General features: G+C 29.2%; 2 protein-coding genes across 2 annotated transcripts; both read right to left on the reverse strand.

Moving 5' to 3' along the window:
• Window positions 1-1,620: 1,620 nt before the first annotated feature.
• On the reverse strand, window positions 1,621-2,508 carry LOC124916340 (pyridoxal 5'-phosphate synthase-like subunit PDX1.2). The gene has a single exon (XM_047457062.1). It carries the CDS (start codon window positions 2,506-2,508, stop codon window positions 1,621-1,623), a length of 888 nt encoding a protein of 295 aa, XP_047313018.1.
• Window positions 2,509-6,456: 3,948 nt separating this feature from the next.
• On the reverse strand, window positions 6,457-8,078 carry LOC124915158. The gene is made up of 3 exons (XM_047455823.1): window positions 7,529-8,078; window positions 7,108-7,293; window positions 6,457-7,030 (listed from the first exon to the last, which is right to left on the reverse strand). Exons 1-3 carry the CDS (start codon window positions 8,003-8,005, stop codon window positions 6,740-6,742), a joined length of 954 nt encoding a protein of 317 aa, XP_047311779.1. The 5' UTR covers window positions 8,006-8,078; the 3' UTR covers window positions 6,457-6,739.
• Window positions 8,079-18,241: the final 10,163 nt, after the last annotated feature.

The following is an 18,241-nucleotide window of genomic DNA, read 5'->3' on the forward strand; positions in this document are numbered from 1 at the left end:
ATCCATTTTTATATATATGTGAAAATTTATTTATATTTGAGTTCCTTATCATAAAAAAATATTTGAGTTTTCCCACTTAGTTTTCCTTTACAGAAGCTATCCAAGATTTCAGCTTTGTTTATTTATTATTTAATAATTAATATCCAATATTATAAGGTACATATATGAAATTTCAAGAAGATACTTAAGGTATAATATCATAAAAAAAAAAATAGTAATTCATCATCTCCCAATAAACATACATTAATTGATCAACTACTTCAAACTATTTTTTTCATCAATATATATATGATATCTTTTGTGGTTGTGTTTAATTAGTTACTTATAATATGTTAAATTGCTTAAAAAATAAAATATACAGTTTTATTGTTTAAAATATTTGTAATTAAAAAAAAGGTACATTTTAATTCAATTATAAAATATGATTGATTACTTAGACGATTAATTAATCCGGATATCTTTATAGTATAATTGCAATTGCATACTACACTTTTTGTTAGTGCTGGAATGCAATCATTTACTAATTCTCTTTCTTTGTTGATTTATACAGTTGGAACTTCAATGGCTTTATAGTACTTTTCAACAAAATATTAAAAAAAAAATACATAATATAAAAAATAAAAAATAAAAACATTTAAAGTAATAAACAACTATAGTTTTTCTTATCTAATTGTTTGGTTTAGTTTTTTTCATATATATGAAATATGATATGAAAAATATGTTTCATGTTTTAATATTATATTACATTTAAAATTAGAGAATTATTTTTATTAAGTATTTGTTTTTAACATACAGGCCAATCTTCTTACTCCTCTTTGCACTTTACATGGAGACGTTGATCCGTTGAATGTCGAAGCCTTTACCTTAGAAGCTGAGACGTTCATCCGCTGGATGCCAAAACCTCGACCTTAAATTGACAGTGGAAAATGCGTCTTTAGCGACGGCAAAAATGTCGTTAAAGCCTTAACGTCGTCGCTGATATAAATCACTACTAACTCTTATTCCACTAATGTTAATATATATGTTAATATATATGTCAAACTTTTCAAACAAAAATAATATGTAGTAAGCATAAATGCTTTTATTATTTATATAACATATTTAAAATTATGTATTCTATAAAATTTGGTATTGTACGTGTAAATTAATCATGACCAGTACATTTTTAAAAATATATGTATATGTTCAAAATGCCCTATAATATTAAGTTGGCTCTCTAAAGTTAGATTTGAATATTAATTTAAATTAGATTAGAATACAGTAGTTTAATTAAAAAAAATCATTATTTTAAAAAATAAAATTTAAGTTAAGTTCTCCTTAATAAAAATAAAAAAAACTTTAATTTAGACGGAATGAATCATATATATATATATAATAAAAATATATATTATGAAGTGAAGCCATTATTAGGTTTTGAGTATTGGTTCGAATCAATCAAGAAAAGAATACCTAATTATAACTACTAATTAACTAACAGTATCAAAGAATAATGGAAGAAACCACTTACACACAATCATCATCATTTCTTCTCTTCTTCTTCTTCTTCTTCTTCAACGTCAACTCTCATGATCATGATCATGATTCATGCAGCATGCATATTCATGCAATGCAAGCTAATTATTAATCAACTTCAACTTCATCTTCAATAGAACTTTTCAATTCACTTTCCTTTTTGATCTCCCTAAAGAACCCGCAACTAATCTCAGCCAAAACTTTCGGATCTTTATAATGCTTCATCGCCTTCACCAACGCAACAGCTCTCCCAAACGGATCCTTACCATCAAATATCTCCGATCCCACAAAAACTCCATCACAACCCAATTCCATCATAAACGCAACATCAGCCGGAGTAATTATCCCTCCCGACGCCAACTGAAGAACCGGCAACCTCCTCTGTTTCTTAGTCTGCATTACAACGTCTTGAGTAACCCTAGTTCTTTCAGCATAATTCAATGTTCTGTGTTCTTCCATGTACGTTATAACATCGATTTCTTCTTTCATACTTTTTATGATTTCAACCGTGTCTGAAATATCTCCTGTTCCTTGTAATCTTATCATTATCGCCCCTGCTTTTATACTTCTAAGAGCTTGACCAATGTCTCTGCAACCGCTAACGAACGGAGTCTTTAGTTTTTTTTTGTCGGTGAAATTTTGTCGGTCTGCAATGCCGAGAAGTTCGTTTTCGTCGATGAAGTTGACGCCGATTGCTTCTAAGATCTTTGCTTCGATTGAATGGCCGACTCTGGCTTTGGCCATTACGGGTATGGAAACTGCTTTCTTGATTTGCAAGATGAATGAAGGATCGGACATTCGGTTGATTCCGTCGTGGAATTTCTCGACGGCGACGACGCAAGAAGCGCCGGCGGTTTGTGCTAAGATGGCTTCTGTGACGCTTGTGACTTCTATGATTATGCCTCCGTTGAAATTACATCGGGCCGTTGATTTTGATTGTGATAGTATGGGTTTTTGTAAGCCGATTTCGGTTTCGATGCTTTTCTCCGGCCGCATCGTCGACATTTGGATAATTTGAAAACATATATTATGGCAAGATGGAGGAAGAAGGTTCTTGGAAGGGTTAAAGAGAGGACGATATGACAATAGAAAATGTGTTTTATAGCTTAGTAGACTTTGCCCTAGTTTTATCCTTTAACCACTTCCGATTAGTTAATTGGAAACGGCTCAAATTGGACTTTTATCTTATTTTTATTGTATTATTTTAAATATAAATACAATAAATGTATAATTAAGTTATATTTTACATTATTATTTTATTTAAATCTGATTAATATTTGACCAAAATATTTTAGTTTTGCTTAGTACAAACTTCACACAATATATATATATATATAATATATATATATAATGTTTAATTTTTAAAATATCCGGATTGTCGGGTCGAGAGTTGTGGTTAATTTGGATATATGTGAGAGGAAATGGATATTTGGGTCGAATTGTGGGTTGACCCGCCCATAAACTTAAAACGGTTAAAAACAAAATTAAAAATGTTATAAGTATGGTTCGAACTTGCAACATAACAAAACAAGTACAACTTTTTAACCAACTAGACTAATAACACTTTATATTTTAAATTCAACCCAAAATTTGATAAACGCGTGACATTTTAAAAAATATAAGTTTAACTTTTTAACTAACTAATCTATATATATATAATGATGCTTAATTTTTAAAGTGTCTGGATTGCCGGGTCGAGAGCTGTGGTTAATTTGGATATATGTGAGAGTAATGGATATTTGGGTCGGATTGTGGGTTGACCTGCCCATAAAATTTTTACCGTAATATTTTTTTCACGATTTTTTATATTATTACTCGTGCAAATGCACGGGATTCATGTTAGTATATAATAATATATCTACATTCTAAACTTGAAATATTTGAAGTAAAAAAAATAAAATTGTCACTTTGAACCATCATAATAAGTTAGTTGTATTTTTTTATTAATCAACAAATTAACATTAATAAAATTATTGTTTAAGTCTACAATATTGACAAAAATATGAAATAATAATAATAAGGAGAATGCAAAATAAAAAATAATAATTGACAAGAAAGTGATCTAGACAAAAATAGTTGCTTAATTTGGCTTAAAAAAACTATTTTAAAACTTTTTTAAAAATATTTTATTCAAATATTATAAATAAAATTATATTATAAAATGTAACTTAATATATATATATATATATATATATATATATATATATATATATATTAACCAATATAATAATGACAATATTATTTTTATTCAAATTCACCCTTGCTTAATTATTCACCTCTATCCAACTTGAATATTCAAATAAGTCGAGATTCCTACCACTAGACTTGATTTTCCTTTATATATTAATAGTAATAAAGTAAGGGAATAAACTGAAATTATCCATCTAATTTAGATTAAACATTATAAAATAATATAATGGAAAAGTATAAACATGTTATAATCTGGGTCTGGGTAAGCCGGCAAACCACACCTCAAAACATAGTTCATTTAACAAAAAAAAAAATTAAAATTTTTTAACTTAAAAAAAAGAAATGTGTAATTTGTGGTATATGATGAAAAATTGTAATTTTTATTTAATTATGAGTTTTAATTTTACTAAAATTAATTTTTTTAACTGAAATTAGGATAAATATTTTTTTTTTCCACGTTTTTCCACTTAGGTATGGACAGTCAAATTTTCGAGCAACACTAGTTATAATTAATTAATGATCCGGTAGCTCAAGTTGGAAGTGTGATTCATAAAGACTAAAAGGTGAAGGGTTGAATACTAGTTAGCCTTAAAATTGAGATGAATGTCATATCTATACTTTATTTAAAAAAAAATATATTAACAATAATATATATTTATAATTAATTAATAAATAAACTCTTAAATTAGAGACAACTTTTGATATTCACCCAAAACTTTGTCTTTAGTCAATCCATTATATATTTATTTATTTGTTTAAAATGACATTTATGAGACTTAATTAATGGGCATACTAAAATTACACATTTGATTAAAATAATTATTCTTTTATTTCTAAGCCCTGTATGGTAAGATATTATTAATGCATAACTATCACATTTTGATAAATAATTTGATTTAAATTTGAAACACACAATAGTAAATAGTAAATAAATCATTCGATTTGATCGCAAATCACAATCTATATATATTGAAAACTTTGAATTAACATGTATTATCTTAAAATTAATTTCAAAAAGTAATTATTCTTTGTGGCGGCTTAGTTAAGATAAATAATTCAAATAATTTTTTTTATTAGACATCTCCATCAACCATACAATTATAAGCTACCACTAGATGGTAATAAATCAAAAACACATTGCTTTCACCTTCCGGTTAACTTACAGAATAAGGGTGTTTGGTTCATGATTTTTGCTTCAGTTTTTATTTTTTCTTTAATTGTTAAGTTATGATTCATCTATTATTTTATATTTCTTAATTGTTAATTTATTCATAGGACTAAACAAAATTAAGGAATCCAGATAAAATTTTGGACACATGCCATGATTTTCTATACAATTTGTACGGAATGAATGTGGTTTATTTGAGGTGTTTGTTTGGCTTTTTTTGAAAAAAAAAATATTGATAGTTGTAAATTTGATTATTTGAGTTTTTAGTTTGTTGAATTATTATAGTGTTTTTGTGTATTTAAAATCTAAATTTTATAAAGTTAAAATAAGGAAATTTTATTTATTTGATGAGTACAAATTTAAATAGTTAAAAAAAGAATGAAATATATTAGTTTTAGATAATAAAAAGAATTCAAATCAAACCACCTTATAAGAGGAAGGAATAGTATTTTATTTTTCTAAGGATTAATTCTTCTAAAGAGTTTAACAATTACCATGATGTTCCATTTTAATTAATTAATTTTAATGGTAATAGATTTTAAGATATTTGGTATTCTAGTTTTAAGACTAATTAAGTTGAGTTAAGTGAGTTTATAATGAATAGTTTTTAAGATTTTTTTACAAATATGACAAAAACTCGATTGAGATTGTTCGATTACTTTAATTAATAATTTAATTGATTTATTAAAAAGTATCCTCATTAAATAGAAAATTATTTAAATATAATTCCAAATAGTTATAGTCAAGATTAGCTCTTATGTGAATCTCATAAATCAAAACAAAATAGCTTTTAAGGCTTCTATCAACCAACAATTGTCAACATTGTGTGAAGTAGTTTATTTAAAAAAATAAAACAGTACCTTCATTCATCATTTATTTATTTATTTATTTTTGTTTTGAAAAAGACCTCCATTCATTATTTTGTTAAATGAAATCAGTCATATCATTATTCAAACGATGGCGGCTTAAGAGAAAAGTAAAATAAAATTACGTGTTCAATTTCAACTATAAACACCTTGAGATAAGCATAAGTTATGACAGTCATATCATAATAGTTATCATTAATAAATAAAAAAAAAAAAAAAAAAAAAAGTAAAAACTGATCTTACCTTATTCTCAAATTATTTAAATAATTTATAATCTTTTAACCTTTTTAATTAAATTCATCAAAAATATCTTCTATTTTATTTTTATTATTAAATATTATTGTTTGAAAGACAAAAATGTCTTGATCAAGTGTGAACCGATGTGACTATTTTTGTTTAAACTAGTTCAAAACACATAATCCTAATTATTTATTTATTTTGTTGGAGAACATTTTTATAAATAACTCCATATATCACACAGACCTAAAATTATCACTCCCATAACTAGTTTGATTTGGGTTTTTTTTTTATAAAGAAATAATAATTTTTTGAATAAAAAAATATTTTTTTAATAAAAAAAATATTTTAATTTTTAATTAATTAAATTACTATTATTTCTTTTATATTTAAAATATAAATTTAATTAAAATAAATATATTTTGATTGATAAAAATTAAATAATTAGGTGATTGAAAAAAAAAAACAGTGTGATAGATAAAATTCAGTAAAAAATATTTTTTTTTAAATGCAAATTAATATTACAATAATTTAATCAATTAAAACCTAAAATAACTTACTTTTATGTCTATCTTCAAAACACCCAACAAAATCTCAAATTATCAAAACAAGCTACACCAAAACTGTATTAGGCATCAAATTTATTAATTATTTGGTATAAAATAAAAGTGAAAGACATATAACCATACCTAAATATAAATTTGTTTAGGCATGAATTCTTCATAGAATGATATATATAAAGTAGGGTCTAGAATTCAATCATCAATCATGTGTAGGAGCAAGTGTTATTGTTCTTGATATCGAATTCGATTGGTTTGTTGGTGGTAGAATCTATATCAACCGGACATGAAACCTTCCTCTTATGGTTCGTGGTCACCAATTTCCCGACAACATTCCCTCTTGTCCTAATTTCAAATTCCAACATCAAACCTACTTGAATCCCATTATTTGTTGAAGCTGGTAAACTAGACCCGGCTCCATATAAAGGAACCTTAGTCCCTTCAATATTTATCATCACAATTCTCATACTCTTTCTCGGTTGAAAATACTTCTTCACCTGCATTAACCCGACCCGACCCACAATTCAGATATACAATCAAGATTAATTTAATTACACAAACGATCATCACCTACCTGACCACTTGCGACCGTGATATCTGAGTAGAGAAGCTTAACGGGTGAAGATGAGACATGAACGCCGAAGAATGTAGCCGCATTATAAACGCTAATCTTCAATGTTCCATTCATTGTGATCATCTTTGTTAGAACTCCGGTTGAATCCGAACCCTGACCCATATAGATATTATTCACCACCAAACTCTGCATACCCACATCAAGAAAAATCATAAAATGTTCATAATTAATACTTTAGATAATTTAGATCTGTCGAGTTGGGCATGCTTTAGAAAAATGAAAATATTAATTAATTAATTAAAAGAGTGGATAAGTTTATCAAATTCCAAATATTGAAATAAATAAATAAAAAATTATGGGTTATGTCACAATTCTTTTATAAAAACAATAAGAAATTGGCCCGAACTTCCTGCTATATTACCTTGATGGAGACTTGAGGCTTGTAAGGTCTACTGGCACCCCAAATAATGAGACAGAAAACAGTAAAAAGGATAAGGAAACTAAAAAACGCCATAATCGCTTGACATCTCCTAGTAAAAGCTTTGTCTTTTTCAAACTCATCATATTTTCCTTCTTCCATTATAACATTACATTCAGGCCAACCCTTATCATTGAATCTCTTCCGACCACTATTCATCTTCCTTCCAGATGAAGAACGGAAAAAACCAGAAAAGAGACTGGCCGATGAGTTTCGAGAATGTCGGCCGAAGGAATGGTGAGATGGGGATTCCATTGGACTGTTGTAATTGGGTGTAATGGCTTGCATTGAAGTAGCTTTATCTCCATCTTGAGAATTCATGGAAGGACTTTGAACGTAGTAAAGCTGTCGTTTTGGAGATCTAGATGGAGATGATGGGGCTAAACTTGTTATATCGGATTCTGATTTTGTATATATCATAATGAATTCAAATGATAAGTATAATATTATTCAACAACACTTATAAGCCCAGAACATGAAACTGTTTGAATGGCGAAAGACAGGCCTGGTTTATAATTATACTCTCAATTGAGTAAATGAGTGTGTATGTGTGTGTGTGAGAGAGAGAGAGCCGACAAAAAAAATAAATTGAAAGGGAGGTGAAGTGTCGGCAGAAAATTCTTGTGGTAGTATATTTTCTAACTTAAATAATAATAATAATAATGAAATGTTACTCGATGGATTTTAATTTGTTGAAATATTGAATATGCCAAAATAAATTAATGAATTAGTTCACAATAAATGCGGTTGTGACTAATCAACATCGATGAATATGGGTATGTGGATAAATTATAGTCCCATATATATATATTGAAAATAATTTAACATAAGTTATATTAGAAAGCATAAAATAAATAAAAATATAATTCTTTAACTTATTTTATATTTATTTTTTAAAGCTAACATTATCTATGTCCGAAAAAAAATCTTATTTTTTATTTAATTTATTATATTTTATGTTATTTTAAAAAATAATTATTTTGGATTATATTTAACCTAATTGTTTGGTTTGAATTGATCAAAATGTTATAATAATTTTATTAGTCTCTTATGTTTTAATCTTGGTAGAATATATATATATATATATATATATATATATATATATATATATATATATATATAAAATATATGTATTTTTTAAGAACTAGAAGACATCTTATACACCACACCTTTGTATTACCATTATATTCATTTTAACTTAAAACATTTTAAATATAATTTCATTTTCATGTTAAATGTAAATATAATGACAATTAATTAAAAACTATATAACATCTTTATAAAATGTTTGATAATATTAAAATATATTTATGGTTTGTATTTAATATAAGATTTAATTTTAACTGTTTAATGATAACACGGGTGAAAAAGGGGTCAAAACCGAGAGTTAAAACTCTCGGTTTTGACCCTATAACTTTCGGTGAAGACACCTTACCGAAGGTTTTAGTAACCCTCGCCATCCCTCGGTATTGACACTCTCGGGACTTCCATAAAGAGAAAAACCGAGAGTTATATGAAAACTTTCGGGTTTTTCTCTTTGTGGAAAAACCGAGGGTTTTACAAGAACTTTCGGTTTTTCTCTTTTTGGAAAAACCGAGGGTTTTAAAAAGACCTTTCGGTTTTCCTCTTTTGTGGAAAAACCGAGGGTTTTATAAAGACCTTTCGGTTTTCCTCTTTTTACAAATAACTTTCGGTTTTTCTCTGTGTGGAAAAACCGAGGGTTTTGCAAAGAACTTTCGGTTTTACCCGAAGAGGAAAACCGAGAGTTATTTACAAAACTTTCGGTTTTCCTCTTCGGTTAAAACCGAAAGTTTTGTAAATAACTCTCGGTTTTCCTCTTCGTGTAAAACCGAGAGTTTTTCACTAACTCTCGGTTTTCTCCTTTTCAAGAAAACCGAAAGTTATATTAAAACTCTCGGTTTTTACCCGAAGAGGAAAACCGAAAGTTTTGTAAATAACTCTCGGTTTTCCTCTTTAGGATAAAAACCGAGGGTTTGTCATATAACTACCTCGGTTTTCTCTTTGGCTAAAAACCGAGAGTTTCTAATATCTCTCGTTTTTTCCAAAAAGAGAAAAACCGAGAGATTTCAATATTACTTTCGGTTTTTTCCCCTAAATTTTTAAAAATGTGCGGATTATTTTGCTCGCAACCAAAACCTAACCAAAACCTGTTCAGCCAAACCAATATATTAATGATAAAAGAAATGCAACATACATTAAACGATCACATTAATTGATCGTGAACATTACAAAATTCGAAACCAAACAAATATTCCGAACAATCTGTTATAAATTCAACTACTATAATGAAAACATGTTCATAATCGAAACAACCTTAGCTTGTGGGGGGAGGAGGTGGTTGTTGCCTCATATATAATTCGATTCTCTCCATTCTCGCGTTCATCTCTGACTTCTCCCTCTCCATTTTTTCGGTAATCTCTAACTTCTCCCACTCCATTCTTTCCACAATTTCTTGCTTTTCCGATTGCAATTCTTCCATTTTCCGCCTTCTTTCTTCATCTCTTTCTCCAGTTCCTCCAGCTTGAGCTTCATTATTTTGATTCTCTTCTAACAATCGCTCATTGTTTCGCTGTGAACTGTTTCCACTACGACGATCCTCACGAAAGTGTGTGGGTCCGGACGCCTGATCCCATTCCGAAACACTACCCCGTGTGTTTGTTGTCCGAACACCCCTCCGTCAATTCAAAATCCGATATTCCGGGTTCGTTACTAACAACCTCTTCCATCTCAGCCTGCACAATTCAAATAAAATATCATTATATAATAAAAAACTAGGCATATTCAATTCACTTACAATTTTCTCTTGCACAGTGTTCGTCCGGGACGGGTGTTGGGTTTTCTTGTGTCGGTTTTGGGTGTACGGGTCCTCTTGAATACTTCAATTACAGACGGTGGCCGTCCCATTTCAATCGCCTGTTGAAATAAATTATTTATATAATTAATAACAATTTTATATTAAGTTATTACAAATATGAACTTACCAACTCGTCTTCAATTTGTGCAAACGGTCTACTTCCCGTTCGATGAGGGAATTTCAGATTCTTCCGTTCTTCGTATTGGTAGAACTGTGTCTCTGTAATTTGAAATAACAAATGAAGTTAGATTAATTATATCACTTTTATTTGAATTATGAAACCGTACCTTAAACGTTTCTGTGAAGAAATGGTTGCGACACACAAACTCCCAATCATCTCGATTGTAGTCCGGTGGAGGATTAGCCAGTACCGCCGCCTCGTCTCCCTTGTGGACGTGGATATAATTCTTGTTCAAATCCGACCGCCATCTATCCCATATCTGATTGGCGTTGTCCCAACCCCCGTCGTTCGAAAATACTCAATGTCACCATTAGTCGCTTCGAACGGATCCTGAAATAAATAACATCCAAATGTTACAAATAATTATTTAATGACGTAATGTATAATCAAGTTATAAGTAGTACCTTGATAGCAATCCACAGTGAATCCAATTGTTCTGCACTTAAAGCCTTCCACTTGAGAAGACGGTGTGAGACGGTTGCGGGGTCCCGGATAATCGACCCCACATGTCTAGACCACCGTGTTCTTCCCACATCTGTACCGCCTGGACTCCCATCCTTCTCTCTAAACGTTAGGGGATCCTCGTCCCCGCTAGCCTCTTAGACAGCGCAATATTCTTGTTCTTCCCCCGTCTCTTGCGGGCAGAAGATTCTTCAAAATTATCAAAATCTTAATTACATATGTCAATCAATTGAAACACTAACTAATTTGTAAACGAAATACCTGTCGATGATGGGTCGGGAGTGGTCCCGTGCTCCTCCTCGTCATCCTGCTCCTCGATAGGCTCCTCAAGTCCCTCGTCTTCAGCCTCATCGCTAGGCAGGTTATCAGCGAATGTGCTCTCTATATACTCTGCGAGATCATCAATATCGTCTTCAGTCTCGTATGTTCGGGGAGGCGCAGTAGCTATCGGGACCACAGGAATCGGTGGTTGGTCTCTCGAAGAAGATCCTCGTTGCTTTAACGACTCGGATTGGGCAAGTAGGTTTTGGTAACTCTTATCCAATTTCTTGGGTGTCTTCCTCATACTCTTCCAAGTTGTTTTAGGAGCTTCAGACATTCTTAATTCACATCATTAATAAAAATGAGTGAATACTTGAAATAAAGTAGTAATAAAAATGAATATAAAGTTAAAAACATAATTAAATCTACCTAATTAATTAATCTGAACTATATGTTTGTAAACCGCGGTTTTATTTTTGTCACAATCTTCCAACCGGGTCGGGCTGACATATCAGGGGCGTAGAATACTTGTTTTGCTTGACTCGCCAATATATACGGGTCTTGACTTTGCGTTTTCAATATTCGGTTTACATTTACACTTACGAAGCCATATTTATCCACTTTCACTCCTAGTTCCCCCGAATGTGTATCAAACCACTTACACTTGAATAAAACAACTCGTTTGTGAGAATAGTATTGTAATTCGATTATATCCGTCAAAACTCCGTAGTATGACATAGTTTCAGATCCGTTGAATCCCTCAACAACCACCCCACTATTTTGAGTTGTCAAACCTTCGTCGTGTTTTTCTGTACAGAATTTGAATCCGTTTACTTTACACCAAACATACATAGACGAGTACATACTTGGACCTTCTCCTAAGATCTTGAGGTCTCTTGATATGTCGTTAATTTCTGCTAAATGGGCGACCTATATATGTATCCGAAATGTAGTTGTTAATATGAATAAGAAGAGTTAGGATATATGGTTTGTAATTTACTCACTCGATGTTTGAAATATGCGGCAAACGTTTCTCCACTTGACTCGTTGTTATAATCTCTGCAAATAGATCGAATGCTAATTAGTAACACTCGTTAATGCTAATTAGTAACAACAACTTTGAAACTTACATGTAAAAAGGTTCTGCTTCGGGACAATTTTTCAAAATGTAAGAACCCGAGAGTTTTATATACAACTCTCGGTTTTATAATGTTTAAATTCCGAGAGTTTTAATATAACTCTCGGTTTTTAATGTTAACATTCCGAGAGTTTTAATATAACTCTCGGTTTTTAATGTTTAAATACATTTTTAGAATTAAATTTAAATACACAAAAACGAGAGGCTTTGGTAAATCTTTTGTTTTTTATGCATATTTCCGAAAATTATATATTTAACTTTCGGTTTTATAACATGAGAACTTGTTAAATTATTTGAATTCTCACTTTCTAATAACGTTGAACAACATTAATTTAACACATTTGATATCCTTAAAACATTTCCCAATCCATATGATCAAACATTACACAAATACATAGGATAATCAAACATAAACATTCATATACACTTCTATATATAATCAAACACATTCATAAACATTTTAACATTAAAGACAATTAAAATTTTTAAAATAAAAACACACACTTGATTATATTATTTAGGAGTCTAGATTGGAAGGTAGAAAACCAATGAATTTTACAATTTTGTGAAATGATAATTCCGAAAGTTATATAATTAACTTTCGGAAATATCCATCAAAACCGAAGGGTTTATATATAACCCTCGTTCTTGAGAAATGTAAAATCCGAAAGTTTATAGAAAACTTTCGGTTTTGATGGTTATTTCCGAAAGTTAATTATATAACTTTCGGAATTATCACTTGACAAAAGGTTAAATTCTTTGGTTTTTCACCTTCTAATGACCTATAACAATATTAATTTACCACATTTGATGTATTCAAAATATTGCACAATCCATTTGATCAAACATTACCTACATTCATAAGATAATCAAACATGAACATTCATATAGACTTCTCTATAATAATCAAACACAATCATAAATATGTGAACATGAAACACAATATTAAATTTTAAAATACAACACGAAATTGATTATATTAGTTAGAAGTTAAGATTAGTGGGTTAAAAACAAAATAATTGAACAAACTAGGTAGTCTTAAAACCGAAAGTTATAAAATTAACTTTCGGTTTTGATGTGTATTTGCGAAGGTTTTAAATATATCTCTCGGTCTTGACGATCAGTAGTTTTTTGGGAATTGTTAAAACCGAAGGTTTATTTGAAAACCTTCGGTTTTTACCCTTCCCCATACTTAGAAAAAAATCTGATTTTTTTAATGTAAGGTCAAAACCGAAGGTTTATTTGAAAACCTTCGGTTTTTACCCTTCCCCATACTTAGAAAAAAATTTGATTTTTTTAATGTAAGGTCAAAACCGAAGGTTTATTTGAAAACCTTCGGTTTTTACCCTTCCCCATACTTAGAAAAAAATCTGATTTTTTTAATGTAAGGTCAAAACCGAAGGTTTATTTGAAAACCTTCGGTTTTTACCCTTCCCCATACTTAGAAAAAATTCTGATTTTTGTAATGTAAGGTCAAAACCGAAGGTTTATTTGAAAACCTTCGGTTTTTACCCTTCCCCATACTTAGAAAAAATTCTGATTTTTGTAATGTAAGGTCAAAACCGAAGGTTTATTTGAAAACTTTCGGTTTTTACCCTTCCCCATACTTAGAAAAAATTCTGATTTTTGTAATGTAAGGTCAAAACCGAAGGTTTATTTGAAAACCTTCGGTTTTTACCCTTCCCCATACTTAGAAAAAAATCTGATTTTTGTAATGTAAGGTCAAAACCGAAGGTTTATTTGAAAACCTTCGGTTTTTACCCTTCCCATACTTAGAAAAAAATCTGATTTTTTTAATGTAAGGTCAAAACCGAAGGTTTATTTGAAAACCTTCGGTTTTTACCCTTCCCCATACTTAGAAAAAATTCTGATTTTTGTAATGTAAGGTCAAAACCGAAGGTTTATTTGAAAACCTTCGGTTTTTACCCTTCCCCATACTTAGAAAAAAATCTGATTTTTTTAATGTAAGGTCAAAACCGAAGGTTTATTTGAAAACCTTCGGTTTTTACCCTTCCCCATACTTAGAAAAAATTCTGATTTTTGTAATGTAAGGTCAAAACCGAAGGTTTATTTGAAAACCTTCGGTTTTTACCCTTCCCCATACTTAGAAAAAAATCTGATTTTTGTAATGTAAGGTCAAAACCGAAGGTTTATTTGAAAACCTTCGGTTTTTACCCTTCCCCATACTTAGAAAAAAATCTGATTTTTTTAATGTAAGGTCAAAACCGAAGGTTTATTTGAAAACCTTCGGTTTTTACCCCTCCCCATACTTAGAAAAAAATCTGATTTTTTTAATGTAAGGTCAAAACCGAAGGTTTTCAAATAACCTTCGGTTTTGGCGATGCGTTTTTTTTTTTTAAAAAAAAGATTAAAAGTCAACAAAAACATAATTATTTAAAACATATTCAACCAAACCAAACAAACATAATAACAATAATTCATAAATATTAAAACATAACTGTCATAAATCCATAATAAATCTAGAAATTAATTATTATATGGGGTGGAAGGAGGGGGTGGTTGATTCAGTCGACTCCTCAACAAGACAAGTTCCTGTTCGAGATTCTCTAATCTCTGAGACATTTCGGCCCGGTCCGCTTTGATTTCACTGAGCAAACGACCTCTTTCGGCATCCCTTAGTCGGATTTGTTCCATTTCCAGCGTCATCTTTCTTACCTCTTCCTCACGTGCCGCAATTTCTGATTGTGTTATCAGATTCTGGTAACACGGATGCAGTTTCTCCGGTGTACGCCGAAGTCTCTTCCATGTCGAATCATCACCCATATCCTAAATGCATTTCAGATATATGTATATATATATATATTAATCAAACAAAATAACGTAAACTAACATAAATCTAGATCTATAATATATATATATATATATATATAAACTTAAGAAATCTAAATCTTACAATAAACAAAACAAAAAAAACCAAATCAAACAAATTACCTGAAGAGAGGAGAAGAACCCGCGGTTTGGAGGAGGCAGGCGGCGGCGGCGGCGGAAGAGAGAGAAAGGAGAGATGAGCGGAATGAAAAAGAGAAGGGTTAGAGTTTGTATTTATAGAGGTTGAGGCCGAAGGTTTTCATAAAACTTTCGGTTTTGATATTAGTCAAAACCGAGGGTTTATTAAAAAACCTTCGGAAAAACCAATTTCAAAAATTAGAAATTTTTTTTAAAGAGCAAAACCGAAGGTTCTTTGTAAAACTTTCGGAAATGAAATTTTCAAAAAATGCAAAACCGAAGGGTCTTTGAATAACCTTCGTAATTAAAAAACCAAGGGATTTCAAAACCGAAGGTTTTGACAAAAACCTTCGCAATTCACCCACATCCAACACTTAGAATTTTTTTGGGTTTTTTGGGAAGGTTAAAACCGAAAGTTCTACAAAGAACTTTCGGTAAAAATGAATAAACCCGAAGGTTTTACACCCCACTCGGAATCCATTTTTAATCCCGAATGATTTGTTCCTCTCGGGAGTATTTAGGAGAGGTTTACAAAACCTTCGGGAAAAACCGTCGCTAAAGGTCCTTTTTTTACTAGTGTAACTTTTATAAATTTTATTTAACAATTAAGTTTCTGTGGTAATAACTCAATTCACACATGGCAGCTCCTAAATTAGGTATGAAAAATCTTTATGCATAATCCTTCCTATTTCCTTTATGGTTAGTCATATAAGAAGCCAACTATTTGCTATATTAACTTTCTTTGTATAACTTTAATCAACTCATTTTATTTAATATAGTTGGTAAATAAAAAAAAGCGTATAAAACAATCAAATAAGAAATTGGTTTTCTAAGTTAAAAAAAAAAATAAAACTGATAAAATTCGTAGCGATGTTAGTTACATACACTTGAAAATAAGTAGAAAGACAGACTTACAAGGTAGACGACATAAAATTACTAGTTAATTTTCTGATTATTATGGATTGCAACCAACTTTAATTTGAGGTATGATAGGAAGAATGTAAGATCGATGTTCATAATTAGACATTGGATCTTTTATTTTTCTTCTTTTACAAATTTGTGTTGTGATAACTTGTGTTTTATTTGAATGTTTTTATTAAATTATTTAGGGCAAATACTTCTATAATTAGATGGTAGATATAGAAATGACTTATTTTAAAAAACAATTGTCAAAAACAAATATCAAAAGTTACAATATAAATTTAAATTTAAAAAAATATTTTGTACAAATATTTGGAGTTGACTTCAATGATAAACTAATATGAGTTTGATTGATAAAATGAGAGATAATCAGGGACATATTAAAATTAAGAGAAAAAAAAAACTATACTAATAGTTATTATATTTTTTTAAGATTTGAATACATAAAAGTTTATTAAATATTTTTTTTTGTTGGTTTAAAGTAACAACTCCTAAATAGACTCGCTTTTAGATTTAATAAAGATTACACACATAACTAAATAATTAAACGATTTAAAAAAATATAAAATCTAAGGATAATAGAAATTATCATTATCCAAGAGTTAGTATACATAACAGGATTTTTTTGCCATATGAGAAATTTTCAGCTACATTATCATTCACAACTTGTAAGAAAAAATGTAAAATGAGTAGAAATATAAGTAAAAAAATAATCAACTATAAATGAGATGGTATAGATTTGTTTAGAAGTATTTTGAAATTAGATTATTATTATAACTTTTAATTAATGACTAATTAGGTGAAGAATGATACATATAAAACTATGTAGATATTTAAATGAAAAAAATAGACACCCAATATATATTGAAGTTGGTAGAATGTTTTTTTTAAGTCCATAAAGTTGGTAGAATGTCAGATCAAAATAATGTGTTTTTCATAAAAATGCACACATCTCTCATTTATTGTAAAAGGAAGTTAGTAATCTAACCAAGTTTAAATAAAATAATTTTCCATTAACTAACTCTTCAAATAAATAAATATTAGGACTAATGTTCAAGAAGATCAAGAGCCTTCTAAAGCTCCAAAAGATCAATACTTAAATATTAGGTCAAAGTTGGTTAAATACATACGTATTAAGTCTAATTGAATTTGATCTTAGACGACATTGGGACACCTCCACCAAAATAATTTCAACAATTATAATTTGATTGATGTTTTGAAAGATACTAGAATTATGATCTGGTCAAATTGGTTAATAATTATAAAATTTATTTTATTTTATTTTGTTTAACTTTGTTTTATTTTGAAACATTTTTTAACTAAATTTGTCAGTATGTTGTACATTGACTTTCTAGTTAGACTTATTATTTATGAAAGTTCATATTTCGACCAAATAAAAATAAAAATTACATTTATCAGATTGGGGCTTTTATTAGTTGTCAAATGTGATTTCAATTTTTTTTTATCCCTCATAATTTGGGAATCTCTCATTTTTTAAATTATACAAAAATGAGTTTTTGCATTTGATATTAACTTAAATAATTATGTATGTTGTATTTATAAATAAATAATATTAATATCACTAATTCATCGAACAGAAGGTATTGACCATCAATTCTCTAAAATTTACTAGTTAAAACCTTTAATTCACTTAGGTATTTAACTTCTTTCTTATATTTTTGTATTTTTTTTTTAAATTAGGTAGTTAACTATTGTCATGAAACTTTTATTTATTTATAAATTTTATAAATTTAATAAGTTAACGGTGTTTTTGAAATATTTAAAATAAAAATATGATTTTATAAAATTTTAACAATAAAATGTCTCAAATTATAAGATTTATTAAAATTT

Source organism: Impatiens glandulifera, chromosome 9 (assembly GCF_907164915.1).
Source record: "Impatiens glandulifera chromosome 9, dImpGla2.1, whole genome shotgun sequence".
Taxonomy (NCBI): domain Eukaryota; kingdom Viridiplantae; phylum Streptophyta; class Magnoliopsida; order Ericales; family Balsaminaceae; genus Impatiens; species Impatiens glandulifera.